Source organism: Bombus pascuorum, chromosome 2, assembly GCF_905332965.1.
Source record: "Bombus pascuorum chromosome 2, iyBomPasc1.1, whole genome shotgun sequence".
NCBI classification, from domain to species: domain Eukaryota; kingdom Metazoa; phylum Arthropoda; class Insecta; order Hymenoptera; family Apidae; genus Bombus; species Bombus pascuorum.
In genome coordinates, this window is record NC_083489.1 from 18,921,519 (window position 1) to 18,941,672 (window position 20,154).

The following is a 20,154-nucleotide window of genomic DNA, read 5'->3' on the forward strand; positions in this document are numbered from 1 at the left end:
ACATGGTTTTATTACTGTAAAACAATAAATATTTTATTAATCATTTTTTTGCGATATCTAAATAAGGCACAAACTTCATTTTATGAACAATACAACTCAATTTATTAAAACTTTTCCAGTGAACCAAGATATTCAAATTGAATTTTGTCATATATTACATAATATATTACATATTACGTAATATTTCTTGTTTTTTTCCCCTTATTGTTCATATAATCATTATAATTTATATATGGTATATCTGTATTATATATAATACCTAACGTTGACCTAATCCTAACCTAAATATCTTTTTCAATTGTGATGATACAAAAACGTTTTATACGTAATTTGAATGGTGTCAAATGACCAATATCCTGCATGAATATTTTTCATCTAAGGTTATATTTTTTTAGAGTTCTAATGATGAAAGAAATTCATGTTTGTTTATTGAAACGCTTATAAAGAAGGAAAACATGAAATTAAGAACGGCGAAAAGAAAATCGAAGAACAGAAAAAATTTTGCTTAAAGTAAAAGAAGAGACGCGGGAGATGTAGATGTCAGGAGCTGTCACATGCACAATCGTAAAAGATAGAGACGATTCAGTTGAGGAGAGAACCCTTTTGGTAGCTGCAACCCTCTTTTCTACCGACCACAATGGTCCGCCAAAGGAAATTGAATTGGCAACATCAGTAAACGACGCCAGAGTTGCTCCCGCGCTGCCGAAAAGGAAAAGAACAAGAAGGAGCAGGGCGAAAGAGAATACGAACCAGAGAAGAAGTAGGTGAAACAGAGAAAGAGAATAGAGCCGTGTTTCACGCCTCGTGAATTTCAAACCGTTTGAAATCCAGGTGGAAATAATACAACTTTGCGTTCCTTGTTAAGGATCAAAGGAAACCTACCCCAATCTCGATTTCGAGGTCCTCCATTCCTTTTTCTTCATCCTTACCCCTCTATCTATCTCTCTCACTACTAGAGACATAAATCGAGCAAAATGTTTGATATCCATATTATGCTCTATTTAAAACCATTTACTATGACATCTTGCTTTTCACATAACAATTGATTCTTTTGTCTTGACTCTGCGTATGATCAGAAACATTGATCAATTTCACAAATTGAAAAATAGAGAATTTGAATTAAAAAATAGATAATTTACATTGAAATTCATTACTTATTTTTTATAGCAGTTCCTTCTAATGAATAAACCTACAGAATTAAAATACCTGTTTCTTAGGAATGGAATACTAATTGGATATCTATTAATGAAATTGAGAAATTTATGAAAATTAGAGTTGATCAATTTGACTTCTGAAAGGCTTATATAGAAAAGTATATTGTTTTCAAAAATTTGATTAAACAAAATAATAAATTAGTCACAATCTTCATTAATTGAATATTATTTTATTCATCCTATACAATAATATTTGTAAAATTTAGTTTACAAGTGTTGATTGAATAAGTTATAATAGTGGAATCATTTCTTAAGTTAATATTTATAAACTTCTAATTTTCTTCAATTCTCGATAAAGGACATGTTCTCGAACTGGAAATGTATAATTTTGCAATATAATTTGAAACTGTGTACAACTGTACACATATTATATAAATGTATGTAATAATTATGGAATACTTAAGTAAACTTACCATAAGGATCAAACCACACTCCTTCTAATTTATCTGCTAACCTATCTCGAATTCTCAAATACTTGTGACCACTTGCTACACTTTCTACGAGTACTAAAATTTGTCTATAAATGAAAATTACGCGATATTAAGCAACTATTTACAATTTGGTCATTTAATGTAAACATAAACATAAATTTGTATACATACATACATGTGTTGTGTGTATAAGAATGAATATTTTTTATTATGAATAGCTTTTTTATATGTAAAATGTTATAATGTTAATCAATGAGGTAATCTCTTAAAAAAAAAAATATTCTATATAGAAACTAACCTAATCTCTACTTACAATTCAATTATATTTTGATTTACACATACTCACTTGCTTTTAGCTTTTTTTAACAATACATTGGTTAAAAACATGATTTTCAGTTGTATGTATATATTTAAATATGTATACAAGATTTAATGTATATCACTGAAATACTTTTACACAAAGTTTTTACGATTGTGTATAAATCAACAAGGTAATAAAATAGGTTAGGATGAACTAAAAACCTAGTCAAACTTAATCTATTTTACCATTGATTAAATATGTAGGAAAAATATTCAATGTATCAGCTGTAGATAAACGAATTTTTACCGATATAACTGTTGACATTGAATAAACAATTACACAAAATATTAAAAATTTCAATTTTTATTATCTATATAATGGATGACTCATATATAAAAAAGCAAACAATCAAATAATTTTCATCAGAAATATTTAATATTTGATTGCATCACATAATATATTTGTGTATATTTATATAAATATTTGATAGTGAATTAAACTTCTAGTCTAATAGTAAACTTCTAAATTGAAAAAAATGTAGTGTGTATGTGCATATAGTTATTATATAGAAAATTGTATTATCGTTATATAATACTAAAAATTTTTTTCGAGCAAGAAAGAACTTGATTTATTTTTTTAATCATAATCGAATTACTTCTTGAAATAGAATTCTTTAAATACATGAACATAATGCAATAATAACTAATAATAAATATGTACTTTATAAAATATAAATGAAATTATTAGAATTGAAAACCATACACATAATTTAATTTGATGCAAAAAATGATCAATAATGTCATAAATATCATGATGACTTTACTTTGTCATTAGCCATAATTTCTAATCTTTTTATTACTTTTGTAAGATCGATTTCCTTTTGCAGCTTCAAGTAATCCACTTTTCGAACATTATGTATGCTAGACCACGTGGGTAGCAGTTTACACAATAAACGTAGATGGTCCTCTAGTTCAACAGGAGATAATTTAGTTCTAAACGAGTTCTCTAATTTGGTAATTACAAATTCTAATGTTAAAACTCCCTTTTTTTCAGCTACGAAAATATTACGCAAAACTTTCACTAATTCGGGTAATCTTGAATACATTACAGCCTCTTTTTCTGCATTTGGTGGACGTGTCATAGCTTCCAATGCTTTAGCAGCTTGTTTAGCACGAACCTAATGTATAACAAAATTTTCGTCATTAAAATACGAACAAAACATAATGAGAAATAAAAATTAAAACATTTACTTTCTCAAGAAGAGCCTTTGGTATGCCTTTCAGTGCACTAGTAAGATGATTCTTGTTTACAGTAGGAGTAGCAGGTGGAGTATCCACAATTGTAATATTAACCTTTTGTACACCACCCTCGGTTTGGGTAGCCGTGCTTACTTCATCTTTTTTTGGAGAAACAGTCTTTGAAGTCATCTTTGCTTCTGCTAATCGCTGCAATGCTTTCTCCATGCGAGTACCGCAATTAAATAATGATTTTGCTTTATCTAAAAAAAAAACGTAAAAAATTAGTTTAAAATTTAAAGTATATCAGTCAAAAAGTACATGCTTTTGTTCTTACCAAGAACATCTTTTGCACTTGTCATCCTTTCCACATTAGGTGGTTGTGGCAATTCAGCCTGTTCAATTACTTTACAAGTTTCAACATCAAATTCAGGATGCCAACGCAGAATCTTTTCCTTCGAGATGTGCATTGGCGTCTCCAAATTAAGTAAGAATTTTTCATGCTCATCTTTTACTTTATCTGCACTCAAAAGATAACGAGACGTTAAGATATTTATAACAAATCTGTCAACAATTTTTATGCAAAACCAGTACCAAGCAAGATATTGTAAAATTTCCTTCGTCTGTCAAGTAATACTCGCGGTCCCATACTAGCTTCAGATGCTGTTTTCAAGACATCGTCTGCATCTGGAGTATTTCTCCCATCTTTTTCTTCAACAATAGGTGTAAGAAGTAATTCATATTTATCCTGTTTAGACGAAGAACCAAATGCACGATGCTTCTCCTGGCTGTAAATGTATGCATCAGGAAAAATGGTTTTCATTTGTGCTAGATGTTCCAACGTGAAATTTTTACGCAATAACTCTTGAACTGCAGGCTTTAGCTTCTTGAAAGTTATTGTTTCTTTACGATTGAACAACATTGCAGAAACCTGTAAAATTGACAATGCAGTATGTAATTACAAATATATATTAGAGACACATATAAAACTAGTTTTTATATCAGAAATAACATACTGTATCTACGCATCTGAATGCCTCTGCCAAAAATCTATAATGATAAGGCAATGGCAAACCAGAAGTGCCACTTTCAGCAATTGACAAATACTGCTGATAAGCTGGTGCTTTTATTGGGCTACCTTTCACAGGGCTTGGAGTTGATTCTTTAGGTTCAAATAAAATTCTTCGTTGAGGACTAGCATTCATTAGTTGTTTATCCTTCAAAGGACTCAATAACATTTTACTTGGAGATTTATAAGCCTTTTGTGGGCTGTAAATAACAACGTGAATATTATAAAAACATTTAAAATAAACTATATAACAGAATAGAAATTTCACAAATATCTTACCTAACAGGTATTTCAAGTTGGATCTTCTCAAATTTCTGTATTTGGGGTTTCTTATCATTTTTATGCAATTGTTCTAGCCTTTGTTCATAATTTTTGAACCGAGCAAGAGAAGTTTTCAATTCCGAAAATTTGGAAGATTTATTAATTTTATTTTTTATATCATTTAAAGACAGCTCTCGCTTTGCTGTTTTGTCCATAGTTGAACTTTTCTTTGGCGTTGTACAATTAGTTAATGGACTCTCACCGGAATCGTTGTTCTTCTTAGGTGTTCCTGGAAGATTCCTTCTTGGACTCAGTGCACCTTTCTTTTCAAAGAGCACTTTCTTTATATCCAAGTCTTCTGTGATCTTTTGAAAGCTTTCTCTGATATCCACTTGTCCTTCTTCACCAGATAATTTTCGTGTACGTGTAACTCGTGCACGAACATTATGTTTAGGCGTTTTTTGAGCACTTGATTTAGGAGAATCAAACTGAATGTTCCTTACAGCTGTATTAGGTTTTAACGTATGATCAGTCTGTAATTCTTTACCAGGTATCACAATAGTCTCCTGACTTACTTCCATTGTTTCTTCTTCTTGAATTGGAGTCAATGTTTCCGATGACTCCAAATTATCTTCGTTAGTTGGATTCTGACTACTCACAACTCTCGATTCTTCCCGATCAAGAAGCAAAACTTTAGCCTTGTTTCGTAAATCGTCAGTTGCTTGTCGTTTGCGTGTATTAAAATACGCCGTTACTGACGGCTGAGACATCTTTTTTATATACGAATATATATGCGTGTGTATACCAGAAGAAATCCGTTAAAATGTTCAAATTCTGACTGAAATACTTTCGCAAGTAAGTCCGTGATTTCCAATCGCCATAACCATCTACACCGATAACAGTGCGCGTATGAAGTCCCGCCTATTTGTCAGTTTAGGCGCCAAGCCAATGAGAATAAATTATCTCTATCATTAGCGCGCGAAATTTAAATGTTACGCTCATTTCTGGTAAGCAAAGATTAATACATTGTTTCAAAATATAATATTTAATTAATAAAATATTCTTTATTATTATAATTTTTATGCATTCTGAACATACTCGTATTTCATTACTAGTTTATAAAAAGAATATTGCAAACAATTTATTAAATAGGTACTGAAAATGTATGTAATAGTACTTTGAGCGACTCTACTAAATCCCTATTAATGACTAAGTATTGTAGTGAATCATCGGGTCGTAAACCTAAATAAATAAATGCAATTTCACGTAACAAGATAGATAAGCTAAAATAATAGAGAATCAAAAATCAAATAACTTATGAAAAAATATAAAAGTTTCCCAAGGAGTAAATTAAATATTTTATTTAAAATTTTGAAATTAATTGATCTTTAACAATATTTATGGTTTCAATTTTCCTTAATATAAATTTGGTTTTTGATATACAATTTTGCATTTTTATATATAAAATAAGCATAATCTCCGTTATTTAGGCATATGCATAGTAAGTAAATATAAACACGGTATTCAAATTTCTAAATATTCTACATGTAGATAAAATAATTTAAATTTGCGATCTGCGTTATTCTCAAAAATAATTTGAACTTAAATGTTGTGGACATAAGTTAAAGTGAAATTATCATATTAAAATACCTAATCTGACTTTTACTAATTTTATGAAACGTGTAGGACGATATTTGGCGAAAAAGATTTTTCCATTATAAATATTAACAAAAATAACTATCACTGTTAAACAGTGCATCGAATGTTTATTTCTACCTGTGAGTTTATTAATTATTATTTTAATAATTTGCAATATTTGTTTTAACTAAAGAAAATTTTATTCATAAATGCAATAGATTATAAGCTAACCTATTACATTTAACCTCAAAATTACAGCTATCAAGAGAATTATTTCATTTTACCTTTTGTAGATTATGAGCATTACCAGAAATTTAAGTTTAATTTTGAGCAAAGTACCTGTTATTAAAGAAAAGTTATTTTCACAAAAATATTTACTTTATACAAATGTAACAATATCTATTTCTCTTTCTGCCATAGGAGATGTATTAGAACAACATTATGAAATATTGAAGGTACTTATTTCAAATTTTTATTCCAATGCAATATTTCTTTTTGTTTTGATTTTCAATTGAAAAATATATGTTATAATTTGTTCTATTATAGAATGAATGGGATAAATGGAGTATAAATAGAACACGAAACATGGCATTATCTGGCATGTCTATTGGTATAGTATGTCATTATTGGTATAAATATCTAGATAATAGATTACCAGGTCGTACGATTGCTATTGTTTTGAAAAAGGTTGTTATAGATCAATTAGTGTGTTCTCCACTTTGCATCACAATGTTTTTTTTAACATTAGGTATTTTAGAAAAAAGTACTTGGACAGAATTAAAAGGTGAAATTATTAAGAAAGCACATAGATTGTACATAGCAGAATGGGTTATTTGGCCACCAGCCCAAATTTTTAATTTTTACTTTCTGCCAAATAGATATAGAGTACTTTATGATAATACTATATCTCTAGGCTATGATGTGTATACTAGTCATGTGAAACATGATAATTTAATACACAATGCAAGAAATAATTTGCATTAATAAATTTTTAAGGTAGACGAATTATCTAAGTAAATATATAAGTAATACATAATGATGTTATTTAAAAAAAATAATAAATAACTACAAGTTATAAATTGTACATGTTCTATTTATCAATCTAAAAGATGAAAATATATACATATAAATAATGTATAAATATTTTAGAAACAGAAACATTCTTGTGTTTTGACTTATTTATTTTCCTCTTTATAAAAACTAATAAAGTAAGAAAAAAACTAAATAAGTACCAATTTCTTTAAATATTCTTCTCTTTCACAAAGCTTTCATGATAAAATGTTATGAACTTACACAGTTACTACACAGTTATATTTACATGTACATAAAATGTCTTTCATACAGTGAATTGTATAAAAATGCCTTTCAGAACATTCCATCATGAATACCAATAGGTACAAGCACCGCAATAAATAATAACAAGTTACGAGCCACCAGTCTCCAATCATTTGGTACTGCATATGGTGCTAGTACCTGGGTTAATCTATGTATCTGTCAAAGTAAATGAAATATTTATGATACATTTTAGACTCTATAAAAATCAACATATAACACTGAACATAATCAATTCCAAATATAAAAATAATTAAATACTTACTTCATGACTTGCACATATAAAGATGAATGATGTGACTAACAGATTTAATACTGGAAACCTAGGCAATAAAACTAATACGCCATGTGAATCTGCTGCCAACCAAATGTGACCTTGTGCGACTAGAGTTTCTAAGCTAATGCGACCTAAACCAGCCAAAAGAGCTGAGTGTTTGCCGCGTAATGCTAATGATGCATTTCTAAGCGCTATATATCCTATAATCTGTAATTAAAAAATTGAAATTTAATCGTTTGAAAATAAATTTAAAAATAAGATATATGTATAGATAATTACTGGTATAAACGCAATATATGAGTGAATTTCTTCACATTCAGATACTGAATGACACAATATCGTAAAAGTAGTATAAGCGGTTAGAGAAATTAACGCTAACAAGGAAGATAATGCAGTTCCTGGAATGTGATCTATCCTTTGCAAAACTACAAGACCTGCCCCAAAAGTTACACCCCAAGCCACACTATATCTATCCACCCTCCAACGTGACCACCATTCCCGTATATCGTCGTCAGTTGTAACAAATAATGCTTTCCAAGGCCTTGTTACAAATACTTTTTCAAAGAATACCTATTAAATGATCATACATTGTACATTTTTATTATAATATATATCTTATATGTAGATAATTTATAAATTGATACCTCTGACATGTACAGTATTGTAATCATTGATACAAGACCTAAAAGTTTCAATGCGAGATAAAGCAAAGCTCTGGGTCCATATTCGTTCAAATTACCAGAATATATTCTTGGTGGTAGCCATGCTAAGAAATAAATGACTAAAAACCAAAATGAAACTAATGGGACAAAATGGTAAAACTGATATGGCCTATTCATACACAGGCATAGAGACACTGTTAAGAAGTTTAGTCTAAACATTACCTGAAAAATAACAAATAGATATATCTAACATGTCATTCATATGCATGATAATTAATATTTTAATAATACATACTTGTGCAAATCTCACTAAAGAAACATCGCCTGTTTGCCAAAAATAACAAAAATGTCCATATCCAGAAAGAAATAAATAAGCAGAATTAATTAATCTTAGGTACATGTAAATGGGCAAAACGTTCTTAGCCCCAGTAACATGATAGATTAACACTACAGCTTGCATTAATCCTCTCCACTCATCTGTTTGTTCTCGATTTAAAGTTCTTGGTCCTCTTTCTCTATCTTCAGTAAAAAATAAACCAAGTGCCAATATATATCCAAGTGGTAACCAAAAACTAAATTCACTGTAGTATTTATTCTCCTTCATGAAGAAATTTGTTCTAAATACGAATAAAAATTCATTATTAATAACAATTATTAATAATATCAGATGGAAAAAGGTACTTTCATGTACCTATCGCATAAATAAAAGTAATATAAGATGATTGACAAAAGAGCCAATGATGTCATTAATGTATAAAAATCTTGTACTTTGGGTTGTTCGATCTGTGTAGTTTCAGAATTATTTGCTTCTTCAGTATTCTCCACCTCAACAGTGGTAACGTGTGAGTAAGAAATTTCAGTTCGATATTGACAAAATTTTCTATACACCCACATTCCACCACCAATTACTATACTGTAATGAATTGTCACTTACTATTTACTTAACATATAGTATAACAATGTAAAAACGATTACCATAAAGCAAGTGCAGATAAGCTTAATAGCTGTAATGTTGTAGCTGGTTCTGGGTAACTGCAACAACTACCATCATCAAAATTCATATGATCATTGCAGTAAGTATTCAACAATATTTGAACCTTGTGTCTTAAAGACAAAGGACTCGCTAAATATCCATCTGGGCTTTGTTCTAACACACCTGCACCAACAAGTTTACTGCTTTCCCATATATGAGCCTCACTATGAGATAGTATCTGTGTGTAATCAATATGTAAACAAACTTTTTTCAAAGTAATTATCCATAAATTAACTAAATAAAAATTACCTTTATTGCTGCTTTATTACATAAATTAATCTGTCTGTTATCTATGCCTGATAATTGAGCTGGCAGTCTTTCTTTTAATACAGGATCTTGTAGCATCCATAAATATTTTGTATTTTTTTTAACTAAAAAATCTACTGGTTGCACAAGTCTCACTAACCCCATGCTATACTCAGAATATAATTGAGCATCACTATTATTATTAGCAAGAATTGTTGTTGCGCCACAGCCTGAAATAATTAAGCTAGGTGCATCAATTTTCTGAAAAGTAACAATTATTAACATTCCATTATTAAATATGTATATAATTTAATTTAAATTGAATTGAAAATATTTATATTCAAAATGGATAATTACCATCCAGCTCCTAAGGTCTTCTATCATAAAATTATCCAATTGAGACCTCCATAAAAATTGTACATTTAATCTAAGTTGTGCATCATTAAAATTTAAATCAGAATTGTCTGGTAATTCTGTTAAATCTGACACCTTCCCATCAACTATAAATTGTGATATGAAAGATCTATACAGTTGTCTGACTCTAATATCTCCAATAAATGCAAAATGGTTACGGTGGCCCATGAAAGCTAGATATCTTAAACATCTGCGACTGTCTCTATATGAAGAAAAAATATTTCTAGAAAATATAATACACCTCTATAAATTTTATTTAAATTCTTACGTTTGTGTATAGTAATGCATCATACAGCCATATGGTTGCCATTCTTTATCTCCTTTATACCTTCCTTCTGTTAATAGCCACTTACAAGAATCACTACCTAAATAACAATCATAAGATTTATGCTACTAATGCAAAGTAATATAAGCAACATAAAGAAGATCGAAGAAATGTAAATATTTTTACCATATATGAGGTGCATTAATCCATGATAAAGAATAAAACACAAGACAAGTGCAGTAGCTAACTTTTTAGCACTTGCCACAGTAATTAAACTAATAAAGTGTTCTGCTGAAGTCATTAATAATTTATATTCTGATTACATTGACACTGGAATAAAACGATTATCTTTGTAATAAATTTTATAAGAATAGAGGTATAATATTTATATTGCATTAAAATGTTTCAAAACTAATAAAATTGATTATTTATGCATTCGACTAATACAAACATAATTATATAAATATAATTATCTACATATAGGTATAACTCATAAATTCTCTTAAGAATTATTGCATCATAATTGAAATAGTTTAATGAATGAATTTAACCATCTCATTGCAACTTACAACGCAATCGTAAATTTTATTAAATTTATTTTATTAATTGATAAAATTAATAATACAATGAATCGTGTATTTATTTCATTGACAATGATTTCAAACAATTTATAAGTCCAACGTTCCCGGTCATTTCTATACCGTGTCATACCATGCAAATAAACAGAATACAATATTTGCAATATACCTAAAATCGATAGATTAAAACTACGGTATCTACGACTTAATCCCTAAACAAAACAAAAAAGATATTAATTGTTATATACGTCCCCTTTCACCTTTTACAATATTTATTTTATTTTTTATTTTTTTACAAAACCAGAAAAAAGACCTGAAGAAACAGAATCAGAAATTAAAATACATATTTCCCTACTCAATCTTTATTACACATGTCACAGCCTTTTTTTTTATATACATAATTGTTTGTATATAGTAAAAATTTATAATTTATATTAAATTATAAAACTTCACATGAAAAGAATTGATTTTTATAGGAGTCAAGATTACAAAATTATTGTGTTTTAATTTACTTTAATAAAATATTTATCTAATTAAATATCTAAACAATATTTACCAATTATTTGTAGAGAAAATATTTATAAAGATATTAAGTTACAAGACTTTAAATGAAAAGAATTGATTTTTTGTTTATTTTAGAGTCAAGGTTACAAAATTGCATATTATGTCTTAATCTACTTTAATCAAGTATGTACTTTAACCAATATTTAACAATTATTTACATAGAAAAACTTGACAAACATATTAAATTATAAAACATCAAACGAGAATAATTGGTTTATAGTTTATTTGACTTTAATATGAATCAAGTTACGAAATTGTTGTGTTCTAATCTACTTTGATCAAATATTTACCAACCATGGGTATAGGTATAGCAACAATCGTATATTATGTACTCGCCTTAGTACCTCTTGGGAATGCCTGTTAAATTTAACTGATTTACGTAGATCCCCACTACGCGTTTTCTGACTGCCGTGCTAACCGCTATTTTTTAACGCATGACGGCGTAATACTAAATTTGAGAGAAAAAAATGCGATGCACTCTGGCCGCGGCAACTTTACATTTTTCGATCGAGAAATAAACAAAGCAAAGTAATTCATGTTATGTTGCAATGAGCGATAAATCGACAATGGCGGCAATGTCCCCATCGAAGGTAAGTTAGTAGGAAAATTTCTTTAATACATATTGGGCCTCTGTGCATCTTTATATTTTCACACGACACAATATTTAATTAAATTATTCGATTCTCAGTGTATTTTTACAAAATTGAATGACTGTCGCCTTACATATATGTTATTTTAGGGAAAATCCATTCGCATATTATTCATCAAACTCGGATGACGTTTTGTGTCAAATTAGACGCGCTAGTTCTTACTACTCTGTCTCAATCGAAAGTTTTCTCCGTTTTTTAATGCTTTTTTTATAAATAATAGGAATCTTAATTTTTATTATGCTTCCGAAAAATGATTCAGTATGTTATTCATTATATGTTGATGTCGATTGGTTTTCAATATATATAATAATTTAAAAATCTCATGAGTTATGCGTGTAAAATAATTGACATAAAATATTTATGTTCAGAATATGAAAATTATATTAGCATTTTTGAAACATTAAACATAGACTGAATTCCTTTGAATGTGATTATTGAATGCTTAGAATGAAAATTTTGAACTATGATTATTAAAATTAAAGCAATTCTATTGAATTATAGAAGTTACATGTGTTTATCTATTTTTAATATATAGTTATATAGAGTTTAGATAGTTCTACGTGTTATCAGTTCTACGGGTATATCATTTCAGCGGAGGTTACAGAAGGAGTTAACATCTTTAATACGCGAACCTCCACCAGGTGTACATGTAGATGAAGATCTTACTAGTCAAAATTTAACACAATGGATTGTTCATATGGAAGGTGCAAAGGGTACCTTATATGAAGGCGAACAATTTCAACTGCAATTTAGATTCAGTTCTAAATATCCTTTTGATTCGCCAGAAGTGACTTTCATAGGTGGAAATATACCGATACATCCACATATTTACAGCAATGGTCATATCTGTTTATCCATTTTAACTGAAGATTGGTCTCCAGCTTTGAGTGTGCAAAGTATTTGTTTAAGTATTGTATCGATGTTGAGCAGTTGTAAAGAAAAGGTAAGAAAGAAAATTTTGAAAATAAATTTTTCATATAAACCTACTAAAAAGATATTTAGGGATAACTATTTTTTACTGCAGAAGAGGCCACCTGATAATTCCTTTTATGTAAAAACATGCAGTAAAAATCCAAAGAAGACAAAGTGGTGGTATCATGGTAAGCATCATATTATATAACATGTAATTGATACATTATCGTTGTACAAAGTTTTTTTAAAATAAGATATAACATTTTTTGATTATTTAATAAATATTTGTTACAAAAATCATGTAGCATTTTCTATTATGTTTTAAACAGATGACAATGTGTAACAGCAACTGCAAAACTTATTAACAACTTGTCAATGTGCAGTTATTGCTGGACCAAGTGGAATGACATTTTTGTGTCTTAAAATAATTATTAAAGTTTCATAGATGAAATTGCTGAAATAATTTTATCACATATTTAAAGAATTAGGTGCATAAGTTAGAAAACAAAAAAAAGCAAAGGCTGCATATTACTTATTATAATAAAGAAGTGATGTAAAATGCGTGAGTTATCAAATTATAAATTATTATGATGTTATTATAAATGATACATATTATCCTACAGTTGAATAGAAAAAGTATAAGTTACAAAATACAAAAATGCAGCCAAGAGAAGTGCACACATAATACTGACAAGCAATGAAAGTTCATTATTTGTGTAGGAAGTGCACTATAAGATGGTATCAAATTAATATATTGCAATAATCATTATTAGGATAGTATTCTTAAAAATATAGAATGTTGTCACGCTTGTTATCCTTTTTATTTAATATTTCATCTGTTACTGTATCATCAGTTTAGGTAAAAAAATGTATAAGCAATTATTTTACTTGAATATTACGGTGTGCAATCTAAATTAATTATAAGTATAAACATATACGATCTGAATGTATAATATTACTTAATTCTACATAATTCTTAAAGGCAATCAGGATGCTATTCACTGTTTCACTATTTTTTAAATTGAAATATGCTAAGTTGCACGTAATTTCTCTAGAATTCTGACATGTATTATTATTAATCAATAAAACTCAACCTTTTATAGAATAATGTGAGAAATTATGTCGATTTGTTATTATTGATACTACTAGAAATGCTTCAGGGGTTTGAATAATATTTGAGTAGTACCATTTCAATATTTTATAATGCTATAAGTTTAAAATAATATATATGATATAAAGAGTTTGTATTTGATAATTAATATAATACATTTCAAAATAAATTACTTAATTCAATGATACATTCATTATAACTTAATTCACATTAACTTCTCTATAATTTAATACGAAAATTAGCGAAATTAAACTTACCTACGTAAATTATATTATGCTAGTAGGTTTGATTAAATTTACAATACATTCAACTAACCTAATATAACCTTACTAATATATGAAGTCACCATGCAATGCATTTAAAAAAAATTAAAAAGAAAATAAATATTTACAAAATATATGATAAAATATTAAAATTAAAGGAAGCACGTATGTCTTTCAAGTTTCATGTCAATCATGCACATAGATATAAAGATCTAATGTTACTGGGAATTTCAAATAAAATAAAAATGGCCGCGTATGGGACAATTACAATGTTTCGCTGTATTAAATAAATCGATGTCATGCGTGTACGTTAATTTAATAAGAGGGAGAAATATATTATGCATATCAGAATGAGTATTCGAACGAGGAAAACTATTATCTGTGGAATCATTATATTATTAAGTCTGTTATACTTGTATACGAATCGGACTTTGTATACAAATGAACAAAAGTATACAAATGTACAGAACAAGAATATTTCTTTAAAATTACTTCTTGCTGCTGCTATAAGAGCAGCAGAAATTGGTGGTTCTGAAGTGATAGCAGTTCATAACCAAGCTAAATTTGAAATACAAAGTAAAGGGAAAACGAAAGAGGGTAATTAAGTAATCTGTATTATTTAGATATGTATAAATGATATAGAACATTATTAGATACAGATATATTACAAAGTTCATGTTATAGTATAAAAAATATGATGTATAACAACATACATAATCGCATAAGTAATTTCGTGCTGTTTTTAATTTTGATAGGCATAAATGATCCAGTAACAGAAGCAGACTATAGATCGCATTGTGCAATGTATCATTCTTTGCGTGAAGCATTTCCAAGTATAACAGTAATATCAGAGGAAACATCAAAGGATTGTGATAAAGTTACTGTGTCAAATATAAAAGATAATATTAATACTCTAAATGAGTATGATATTAAGGATGAAATTATAAATACAAATGACATTACAGTATGGATTGATCCTCTTGATGCAACAAAGGAATTTACAGGTTCTAATAAAAATTATATGTTTTTATATATTATATAACTAATTAGTTATTATCCTTCTATTAATATGTTATTTGTAATTCAGAGAATTTGCTGCAATATGTTACAACCATGGTTTGTGTTGCTATTAAAGGAAAACCTGTAATAGGTGTTATATTTAAACCATTCGAAACAAAACAAAATTCTAGTTTGTTTTGGTCATGGACTAATCACGCAATTTCAAGAAATTTACAAGTACTGCTTAAGGTAACATACAAAAAAAATATCAATAACATATCCTACAAATTCTTTCTTTTTAATAAACTAGTTAGAAGATGAGAGAACACCAATATTGATTGTATCACAATCACATGCAGGCCAAATTCACAATGTTACTAAGATCGCATTTGGTAAAGATGTAAAAATTGTTTCTGCAGCAGGTGCAGGTAATTGTATTGATTTTATTGTTTAGATTAATCTCTGCTCTATTGTTATGAATCAGTAAATTTATTATATTATCTGTGATTAGGTTACAAATTTCTAGAGGTTGTAAGTGGAAATGTAACTGCGTATGTTCACATGACTGCAATAAAAAAGTGGGACATTTGTGCTGGAACTGCAATTCTTACTGCACTTGGTGGAACAGTTACTCAATTGTTTGATCAACAGTTAATAAGCTTTGGTCCAAATGATTCCAAAGTACTTACATGGGGCCTTTTGGCTACCATGAGTAATCATGCTTGGTATTTAGATAAATTTTCAAATATTTAACATAAATATTAAATCTTCGAATTTTATTACCAACTTTCAAGTCATTTTTCCTGTTAAAGACTCTTTTCTAAAGATCACAAATATGCTAAAGACTGGATACCAGAGTTCAATCTATCCTAAGCAAATAATTTGTTTAAAATATTTATTTAAAAGTTTCATATTTAATATTCTTTTGGAATACTTCCAAGTGAGCATGTTCTATACAATAATTTTACATTATAAAAAATTAATATTGTACTATTTATTGTTGTCACGATATTTTATATATTTTATAGTTGTTCATTGATAGACTAATTTTAGATAAATTCTGTGATACTTTCAACAAGTTTTATCTGTTCATTTTATTTTAAAAAAAGAAACAATAAATGTTTTTCTACAATACATCTTGTATAACAACATTTTGTTACTGTTGATACGAATAAGATACAATGAACTTTAAGAACAAATGAACAAACTAAAAAGAAATGAAAATGTATATAAACTAAAAGCAGAAGAATGCTCTTGTTGATTTTGATCTAATCTTCCCAATTTTTCCCAATCCTACAGTAATAATTCTGCAAATGCTGTTCACAACATTTCAATTAAAGAGCATTCGCAGAATCATTGCTATAGAATTGTGAAAAATTGGGATTATAGTGTCCGAAATCGAACCCGAGTGCTTGGCATTTGTGCCGATTACGTTAAGGTATGTGTCGAGTTTCTTCTGATAGTTGTTCCCGAGAGTATTCTTAAATTTTGTATCCATATAAGAGCAAATTCGCAAATTTTTACTCTCAGATAGACGATAAGAAACTTGCCGAGAACTTATTATCCGATAGAACTCACAGAACCTTGTTCACTGAAAATTGATCTGTGCCTACACTTTACAATTTCTTTCAGTTTCTTTTAAGCTAGGAATGAAGTGAGACTGTGATTAGGGATGTATAAAAATTTAGGTCTTTGATTATTGTCTACAATATTTTTGGAAAAAGGAAAGAATAACGTAGAAAGAAAAGTTGTTAGATCAAGTCATAGATTCACTATAGACTGTAAATGGATACAATGAAGCATATTCATCACTTACAGGGAATTTCAGATTGAAAGTGTTCAGCAGTTTCGTAATTTTGTACGAATGAATGTAGTTAGATTAATTGTTTTTACTTACAATAACCATCAATGTGTATGTAGCATTTACTGCATGGGCTGGAATTAAAAATTTCAAAATTCCAGAATAAGGCTAATTTGATGTTCTTATTTCATCAGTTCCACTGCTGCTCTTTTTGTATTTTTTTTCTTTTTTTCGAAGTTCTTATGACATTTGTAATTTTAATGTTGCAATCATATTTACATATTTAATTTTTCTTACTTTATGGTACTTGATTTTTTAAATTATTAATTTAACTAAAACTTAAGCATTTAAACTTCGCCCTAATTAATTTTTCCTGATTTCTGTATTCGAAAAGACAAATGCAATTAAATCGAACGTTTAATCCTTCAATTATTGTATTTGAGATAACATGCTTCTAACCGAAGCTTGCAAGAGCTATTTTCAGAATATCAAACTGTTTAGAATTACGAAGATAGTTCTCCGGTAATCAGAGTACTATGTATCCATTTTGAGAGCAAGCTAGAACGTTATTGTTCCCAGACAATCACTTTCAAACACAATATTCTATTCTCAAATGAACATGTAAGTATTTTTACTCACTATGACGCCGGCGTCCACTACTATTCATTTTCCACGATCCTTGTGTTGAATATGTAGGAGCTCCAATTACACATTATTGTCATAACACGAATTATTAATAGAATTTACAGTAAAAGAATTAAAAGCTAGCTTAGAATTTGAAAGGAAGAAGGATAAAGAATTGAATGTATTTAAAAATAAGTTGCAGACATTGATTCATAAAATGGACAAAGATCATAACAGTATTCTTTTATAGTCTTTATTTTGTGCGAAAGTAATTTATATTTTCATTGCAATAATGTTGTATGTTAATGTTATAAATTACATTTACTGATGATATTGTACTTTCTTTGAAAAAAAATGTACGAGTATACACATCAATCAATTTAAGCTAAAGTTACTTTCTCATCAGAAATGGTTATTTCTGATATCTTTTTCAATTTTTTATTGAATTTATTAGATGCTTTTTCTTCCAATATATTATTTGAACATGAGTTCATATACCGTGAAAGTACTTTTTTCTGTAATTTTTTTAAAGAAATTTCTCCTTTATGCTTTACTATATCTAAGATGGTATCTCTCCAGTTGAAGGTTGATTTTTCTACAGTATCATCACAGTGATTGATTGATGTTTCAGAAAGTAAAGCATCTTCACTTTTTTTTGTAGGAACATCCGTAACAATATCTTCATTTTTCTTTTTAGAAATTGGTTCTTCTATAGCCTCTACAGCATGTTTACTTTTCTTCTTGACAATAGGTTCATCCGCTTGCTGTACTATTTCAGATACTGTTCTCTTTTTCGATTTTTTTTTCTTAACATCATTAATAGTATCAGCGTCAGCATTTCCCATGCCATTCACTTCATTTTTATTCAAATGATCTTCATTTTGATTTTCTCTGTCTAAATTTTCATTATTCTGATTTTCAATTATATTATTTTCTTGATGTGTATTTGCATCTTCTCCATTATTTACTTTTTCACTTGTTTTACCTATTCATATATTAAACATAATGTTTCAGAAATTTATAATTATAATTAAATAAGCATTAAAGTAATTATTATGAACTTACCATTTTCCTGCTGTTGTTTTTCATTTTGTGTATTAGTACTTTGTGTACTATTTTTAAAAGCTGTTTCCATTTTATCCCACACAGAATTAACTACTGATTGATTTGTTCTATTACCCACTGCATTTTTTATGAAATTTAAAAATTTATTTTTTTTACGTGGAATGTTTTCATACTTGGACAAGGTATTTAAAAAGTTTCGTTCTGCCGTTGATAAGTTCGTTTCACTATTTAATAGACTATTTACTACATTAATCCATGCTTGTTGTTTTTTTTCACCCTTATTTGCATTAGCTTTTGGAACATAATCCTTGCCTCCATATCTTTCAGCTTCGCTTTTACATTTCGTATGGACTACATATTCCTCACCTCTAGAAACAATCAAAGATACATCTTAATAAATTAAAAATAATGGAAAAATACCAATTTTATTAATACTTACCGAAAATCTTTGAAACAATCGACGCATGTTAAAAAGGGTGCGGAACGACATTGAAATTCATAATGCTTCGCAACTTTTGGCTTTTGTAGCGTTTCACCACAATTGTTGCAAGTAAAAACAACCATTTTCTATAATACTTTTACTTCAAATAAACAATGATTTTACAAAATATAAATAAGGACGAATATACAAAACGTTTGATAACCTACAAATCATGTACATTTGCAGTATTTTAAACTGGATGCACCACTCTCGAATTAGTAGCACGTCGCACGTGCAATTGGATGCTTCATTAGGTCGCGTTTACAATGGATTTTGAATTACAGAACCAGAACACACATAAATTTTCATAGAAATCAATAAATTAGTTTGTCATATAGGAGTGATAGTATAAAATATTTAATAAATCGTATTTATCATATAATATTAAAATAATTATTTTACAGATTTAAATGTTTTATTATATGTGTTCTTATTAATATTTTACTTATTTTTGAAATATAAGAATATTGTAGGTTAAAAAATATTAAACAAGAGGGATTTAAATATTATAGACATTACTTAATTTTATATATACTTAATAAATGCTAAGATGCATTGGTTAAATAATTAATAAGATGATTTGTCACGTCTAAAGAAAGGATCATAAGGATCATAAAGGAGGTGAGTTTGAGAAGCAGTGTTACCAGTTACCACGCATGTAATCAAGAAATTGAATAGAAATAAAATAACATAATGTCGATTATAATATTTATATTATGCATAAATAT

General features: G+C 28.3%; 7 protein-coding genes across 12 annotated transcripts; 3 read left to right on the top strand and 4 right to left on the bottom strand.

The window, feature by feature from the left end:
• Nucleotides 1–1,364: 1,364 nt before the first annotated feature.
• On the bottom strand, nt 1,365–2,162 carry LOC132904465 (large ribosomal subunit protein bL33m). Its single transcript, XM_060955004.1, has 3 exons — nt 1,992–2,162; nt 1,628–1,731; nt 1,365–1,526 (listed from the first exon to the last, which is right to left on the bottom strand). The coding sequence occupies exons 1-3, from the start codon at nt 2,030–2,032 to the stop codon at nt 1,477–1,479; spliced, it is 195 nt and encodes a 64-aa protein (XP_060810987.1). The 5' UTR covers nt 2,033–2,162; the 3' UTR covers nt 1,365–1,476.
• A 200-nt stretch (nt 2,163–2,362) lies between these two features.
• On the bottom strand, nt 2,363–5,382 carry LOC132916875 (DNA replication factor Cdt1). The gene is made up of 6 exons (XM_060977289.1): nt 4,530–5,382; nt 4,198–4,450; nt 3,776–4,112; nt 3,519–3,701; nt 3,197–3,444; nt 2,363–3,123 (listed from the first exon to the last, which is right to left on the bottom strand). The coding sequence occupies exons 1-6, from the start codon at nt 5,279–5,281 to the stop codon at nt 2,755–2,757; spliced, it is 2,142 nt and encodes a 713-aa protein (XP_060833272.1). The 5' UTR covers nt 5,282–5,382; the 3' UTR covers nt 2,363–2,754.
• Nucleotides 5,383–5,997: 615 nt separating this feature from the next.
• LOC132904460 (mpv17-like protein 2) lies at nt 5,998–7,307 on the top strand. Its single transcript, XM_060954996.1, has 3 exons — nt 5,998–6,289; nt 6,443–6,604; nt 6,696–7,307. The coding sequence occupies exons 2-3, from the start codon at nt 6,446–6,448 to the stop codon at nt 7,131–7,133; spliced, it is 597 nt and encodes a 198-aa protein (XP_060810979.1). The 5' UTR covers nt 5,998–6,289; nt 6,443–6,445; the 3' UTR covers nt 7,134–7,307.
• A 2-nt stretch (nt 7,308–7,309) lies between these two features.
• On the bottom strand, nt 7,310–11,987 carry LOC132916874 (N-acetylneuraminate 9-O-acetyltransferase). 5 transcript variants are annotated; one of them, XM_060977286.1, is made up of 12 exons: nt 11,865–11,987; nt 10,565–10,708; nt 10,382–10,478; nt 10,057–10,315; nt 9,703–9,960; nt 9,396–9,631; nt 9,112–9,333; nt 8,716–9,037; nt 8,403–8,642; nt 8,038–8,328; nt 7,747–7,965; nt 7,310–7,640 (listed from the first exon to the last, which is right to left on the bottom strand). In XM_060977286.1, the coding sequence occupies exons 2-12, from the start codon at nt 10,677–10,679 to the stop codon at nt 7,515–7,517; spliced, it is 2,385 nt and encodes a 794-aa protein (XP_060833269.1). In that variant the 5' UTR covers nt 10,680–10,708; nt 11,865–11,987; the 3' UTR covers nt 7,310–7,514. The 5 variants fall into 5 exon arrangements, with proteins under 5 accessions (XP_060833269.1, XP_060833267.1, XP_060833266.1 ...); XM_060977284.1 differs by having other exon boundaries at nt 11,815–11,952; XM_060977283.1 differs by lacking the exon at nt 11,865–11,987 and adding an exon at nt 11,004–11,197.
• LOC132904462 (ubiquitin-conjugating enzyme E2 W) lies at nt 11,907–14,190 on the top strand. 2 transcript variants are annotated; one of them, XM_060955000.1, is made up of 4 exons: nt 11,907–12,110; nt 12,763–13,113; nt 13,195–13,270; nt 13,412–14,190. In XM_060955000.1, exons 1-4 carry the CDS (start codon nt 12,069–12,071, stop codon nt 13,423–13,425), a joined length of 483 nt encoding a protein of 160 aa, XP_060810983.1. In that variant the 5' UTR covers nt 11,907–12,068; the 3' UTR covers nt 13,426–14,190. The 2 variants fall into 2 exon arrangements, with proteins under 2 accessions (XP_060810983.1, XP_060810984.1); XM_060955001.1 differs by lacking the exon at nt 11,907–12,110 and adding an exon at nt 12,393–12,428.
• Nucleotides 14,191–14,482: 292 nt separating this feature from the next.
• Nucleotides 14,483–16,574, top strand: LOC132916887 (putative inositol monophosphatase 3). The gene is made up of 5 exons (XM_060977316.1): nt 14,483–15,053; nt 15,212–15,460; nt 15,544–15,704; nt 15,766–15,883; nt 15,967–16,574. The coding sequence occupies exons 1-5, from the start codon at nt 14,795–14,797 to the stop codon at nt 16,206–16,208; spliced, it is 1,029 nt and encodes a 342-aa protein (XP_060833299.1). The 5' UTR covers nt 14,483–14,794; the 3' UTR covers nt 16,209–16,574.
• A 415-nt stretch (nt 16,575–16,989) lies between these two features.
• LOC132916883 (cell growth-regulating nucleolar protein) lies at nt 16,990–19,834 on the bottom strand. Its single transcript, XM_060977308.1, has 3 exons — nt 19,385–19,834; nt 18,946–19,313; nt 16,990–18,865 (listed from the first exon to the last, which is right to left on the bottom strand). The coding sequence occupies exons 1-3, from the start codon at nt 19,507–19,509 to the stop codon at nt 18,261–18,263; spliced, it is 1,098 nt and encodes a 365-aa protein (XP_060833291.1). The 5' UTR covers nt 19,510–19,834; the 3' UTR covers nt 16,990–18,260.
• Nucleotides 19,835–20,154: the final 320 nt, after the last annotated feature.

Excerpts from the sequence above, each read along its gene's own strand:
- LOC132904465 (XM_060955004.1), bottom strand. The coding sequence starts at position 2,032 with ATGTTTTTAACCAATGTATTGTTAAAAAAAGCTAAAAGCAA. Across the intron at positions 1,732-1,991 it reads TTAAAAAAAGCTAAAAGCAA|ACAAATTTTAGTACTCGTAG; the intron begins GTGAGTATGTGT and ends TTTCATTTATAG. Across the intron at positions 1,527-1,627 it reads AGTGTGGTTTGATCCTTATG|TTCGAGAACATGTCCTTTAT; the intron begins GTAAGTTTACTT and ends ATACATTTCCAG.
- LOC132916875 (XM_060977289.1), bottom strand. The coding sequence starts at position 5,281 with ATGTCTCAGCCGTCAGTAACGGCGTATTTTAATACACGCAAACGACAA. Across the intron at positions 3,445-3,518 it reads AAGTGCAAAAGATGTTCTTG|ATAAAGCAAAATCATTATTT; the intron begins GTAAGAACAAAA and ends TTTTTTTTTTAG. Across the intron at positions 3,124-3,196 it reads CAAAGGCTCTTCTTGAGAAA|GTTCGTGCTAAACAAGCTGC; the intron begins GTAAATGTTTTA and ends GTTATACATTAG.
- LOC132904460 (XM_060954996.1), top strand. The coding sequence starts at position 6,446 with ATGAGCATTACCAGAAATTTAAGTTTAATTTTGAGCAAAGTACCTGTT. Across the intron at positions 6,605-6,695 it reads AACATTATGAAATATTGAAG|AATGAATGGGATAAATGGAG; the intron begins GTACTTATTTCA and ends GTTCTATTATAG.
- LOC132916874 (XM_060977286.1), bottom strand. The coding sequence starts at position 10,679 with ATGACTTCAGCAGAACACTTTATTAGTTTAATTACTGTGGCAAGTGCT. Across the intron at positions 8,329-8,402 it reads CAATACTGTACATGTCAGAG|GTATTCTTTGAAAAAGTATT; the intron begins GTATCAATTTAT and ends ATCATTTAATAG. Across the intron at positions 7,966-8,037 it reads CATATATTGCGTTTATACCA|ATTATAGGATATATAGCGCT; the intron begins GTAATTATCTAT and ends TTTTAATTACAG.
- LOC132904462 (XM_060955000.1), top strand. The coding sequence starts at position 12,069 with ATGAGCGATAAATCGACAATGGCGGCAATGTCCCCATCGAAG. Across the intron at positions 12,111-12,762 it reads CGGCAATGTCCCCATCGAAG|CGGAGGTTACAGAAGGAGTT; the intron begins GTAAGTTAGTAG and ends ATATCATTTCAG. Across the intron at positions 13,114-13,194 it reads TGAGCAGTTGTAAAGAAAAG|AAGAGGCCACCTGATAATTC; the intron begins GTAAGAAAGAAA and ends TTTTTACTGCAG.
- LOC132916887 (XM_060977316.1), top strand. The coding sequence starts at position 14,795 with ATGCATATCAGAATGAGTATTCGAACGAGGAAAACTATTATCTGTGGA. Across the intron at positions 15,705-15,765 it reads ATTTACAAGTACTGCTTAAG|TTAGAAGATGAGAGAACACC; the intron begins GTAACATACAAA and ends TTAATAAACTAG. Across the intron at positions 15,884-15,966 it reads TGTTTCTGCAGCAGGTGCAG|GTTACAAATTTCTAGAGGTT; the intron begins GTAATTGTATTG and ends ATCTGTGATTAG.
- LOC132916883 (XM_060977308.1), bottom strand. The coding sequence starts at position 19,509 with ATGGTTGTTTTTACTTGCAACAATTGTGGTGAAACGCTACAAAAGCCA. Across the intron at positions 19,314-19,384 it reads GATTGTTTCAAAGATTTTCG|AGGTGAGGAATATGTAGTCC; the intron begins GTAAGTATTAAT and ends GATTGTTTCTAG. Across the intron at positions 18,866-18,945 it reads AAAACAACAGCAGGAAAATG|GTAAAACAAGTGAAAAAGTA; the intron begins GTAAGTTCATAA and ends ATATATGAATAG.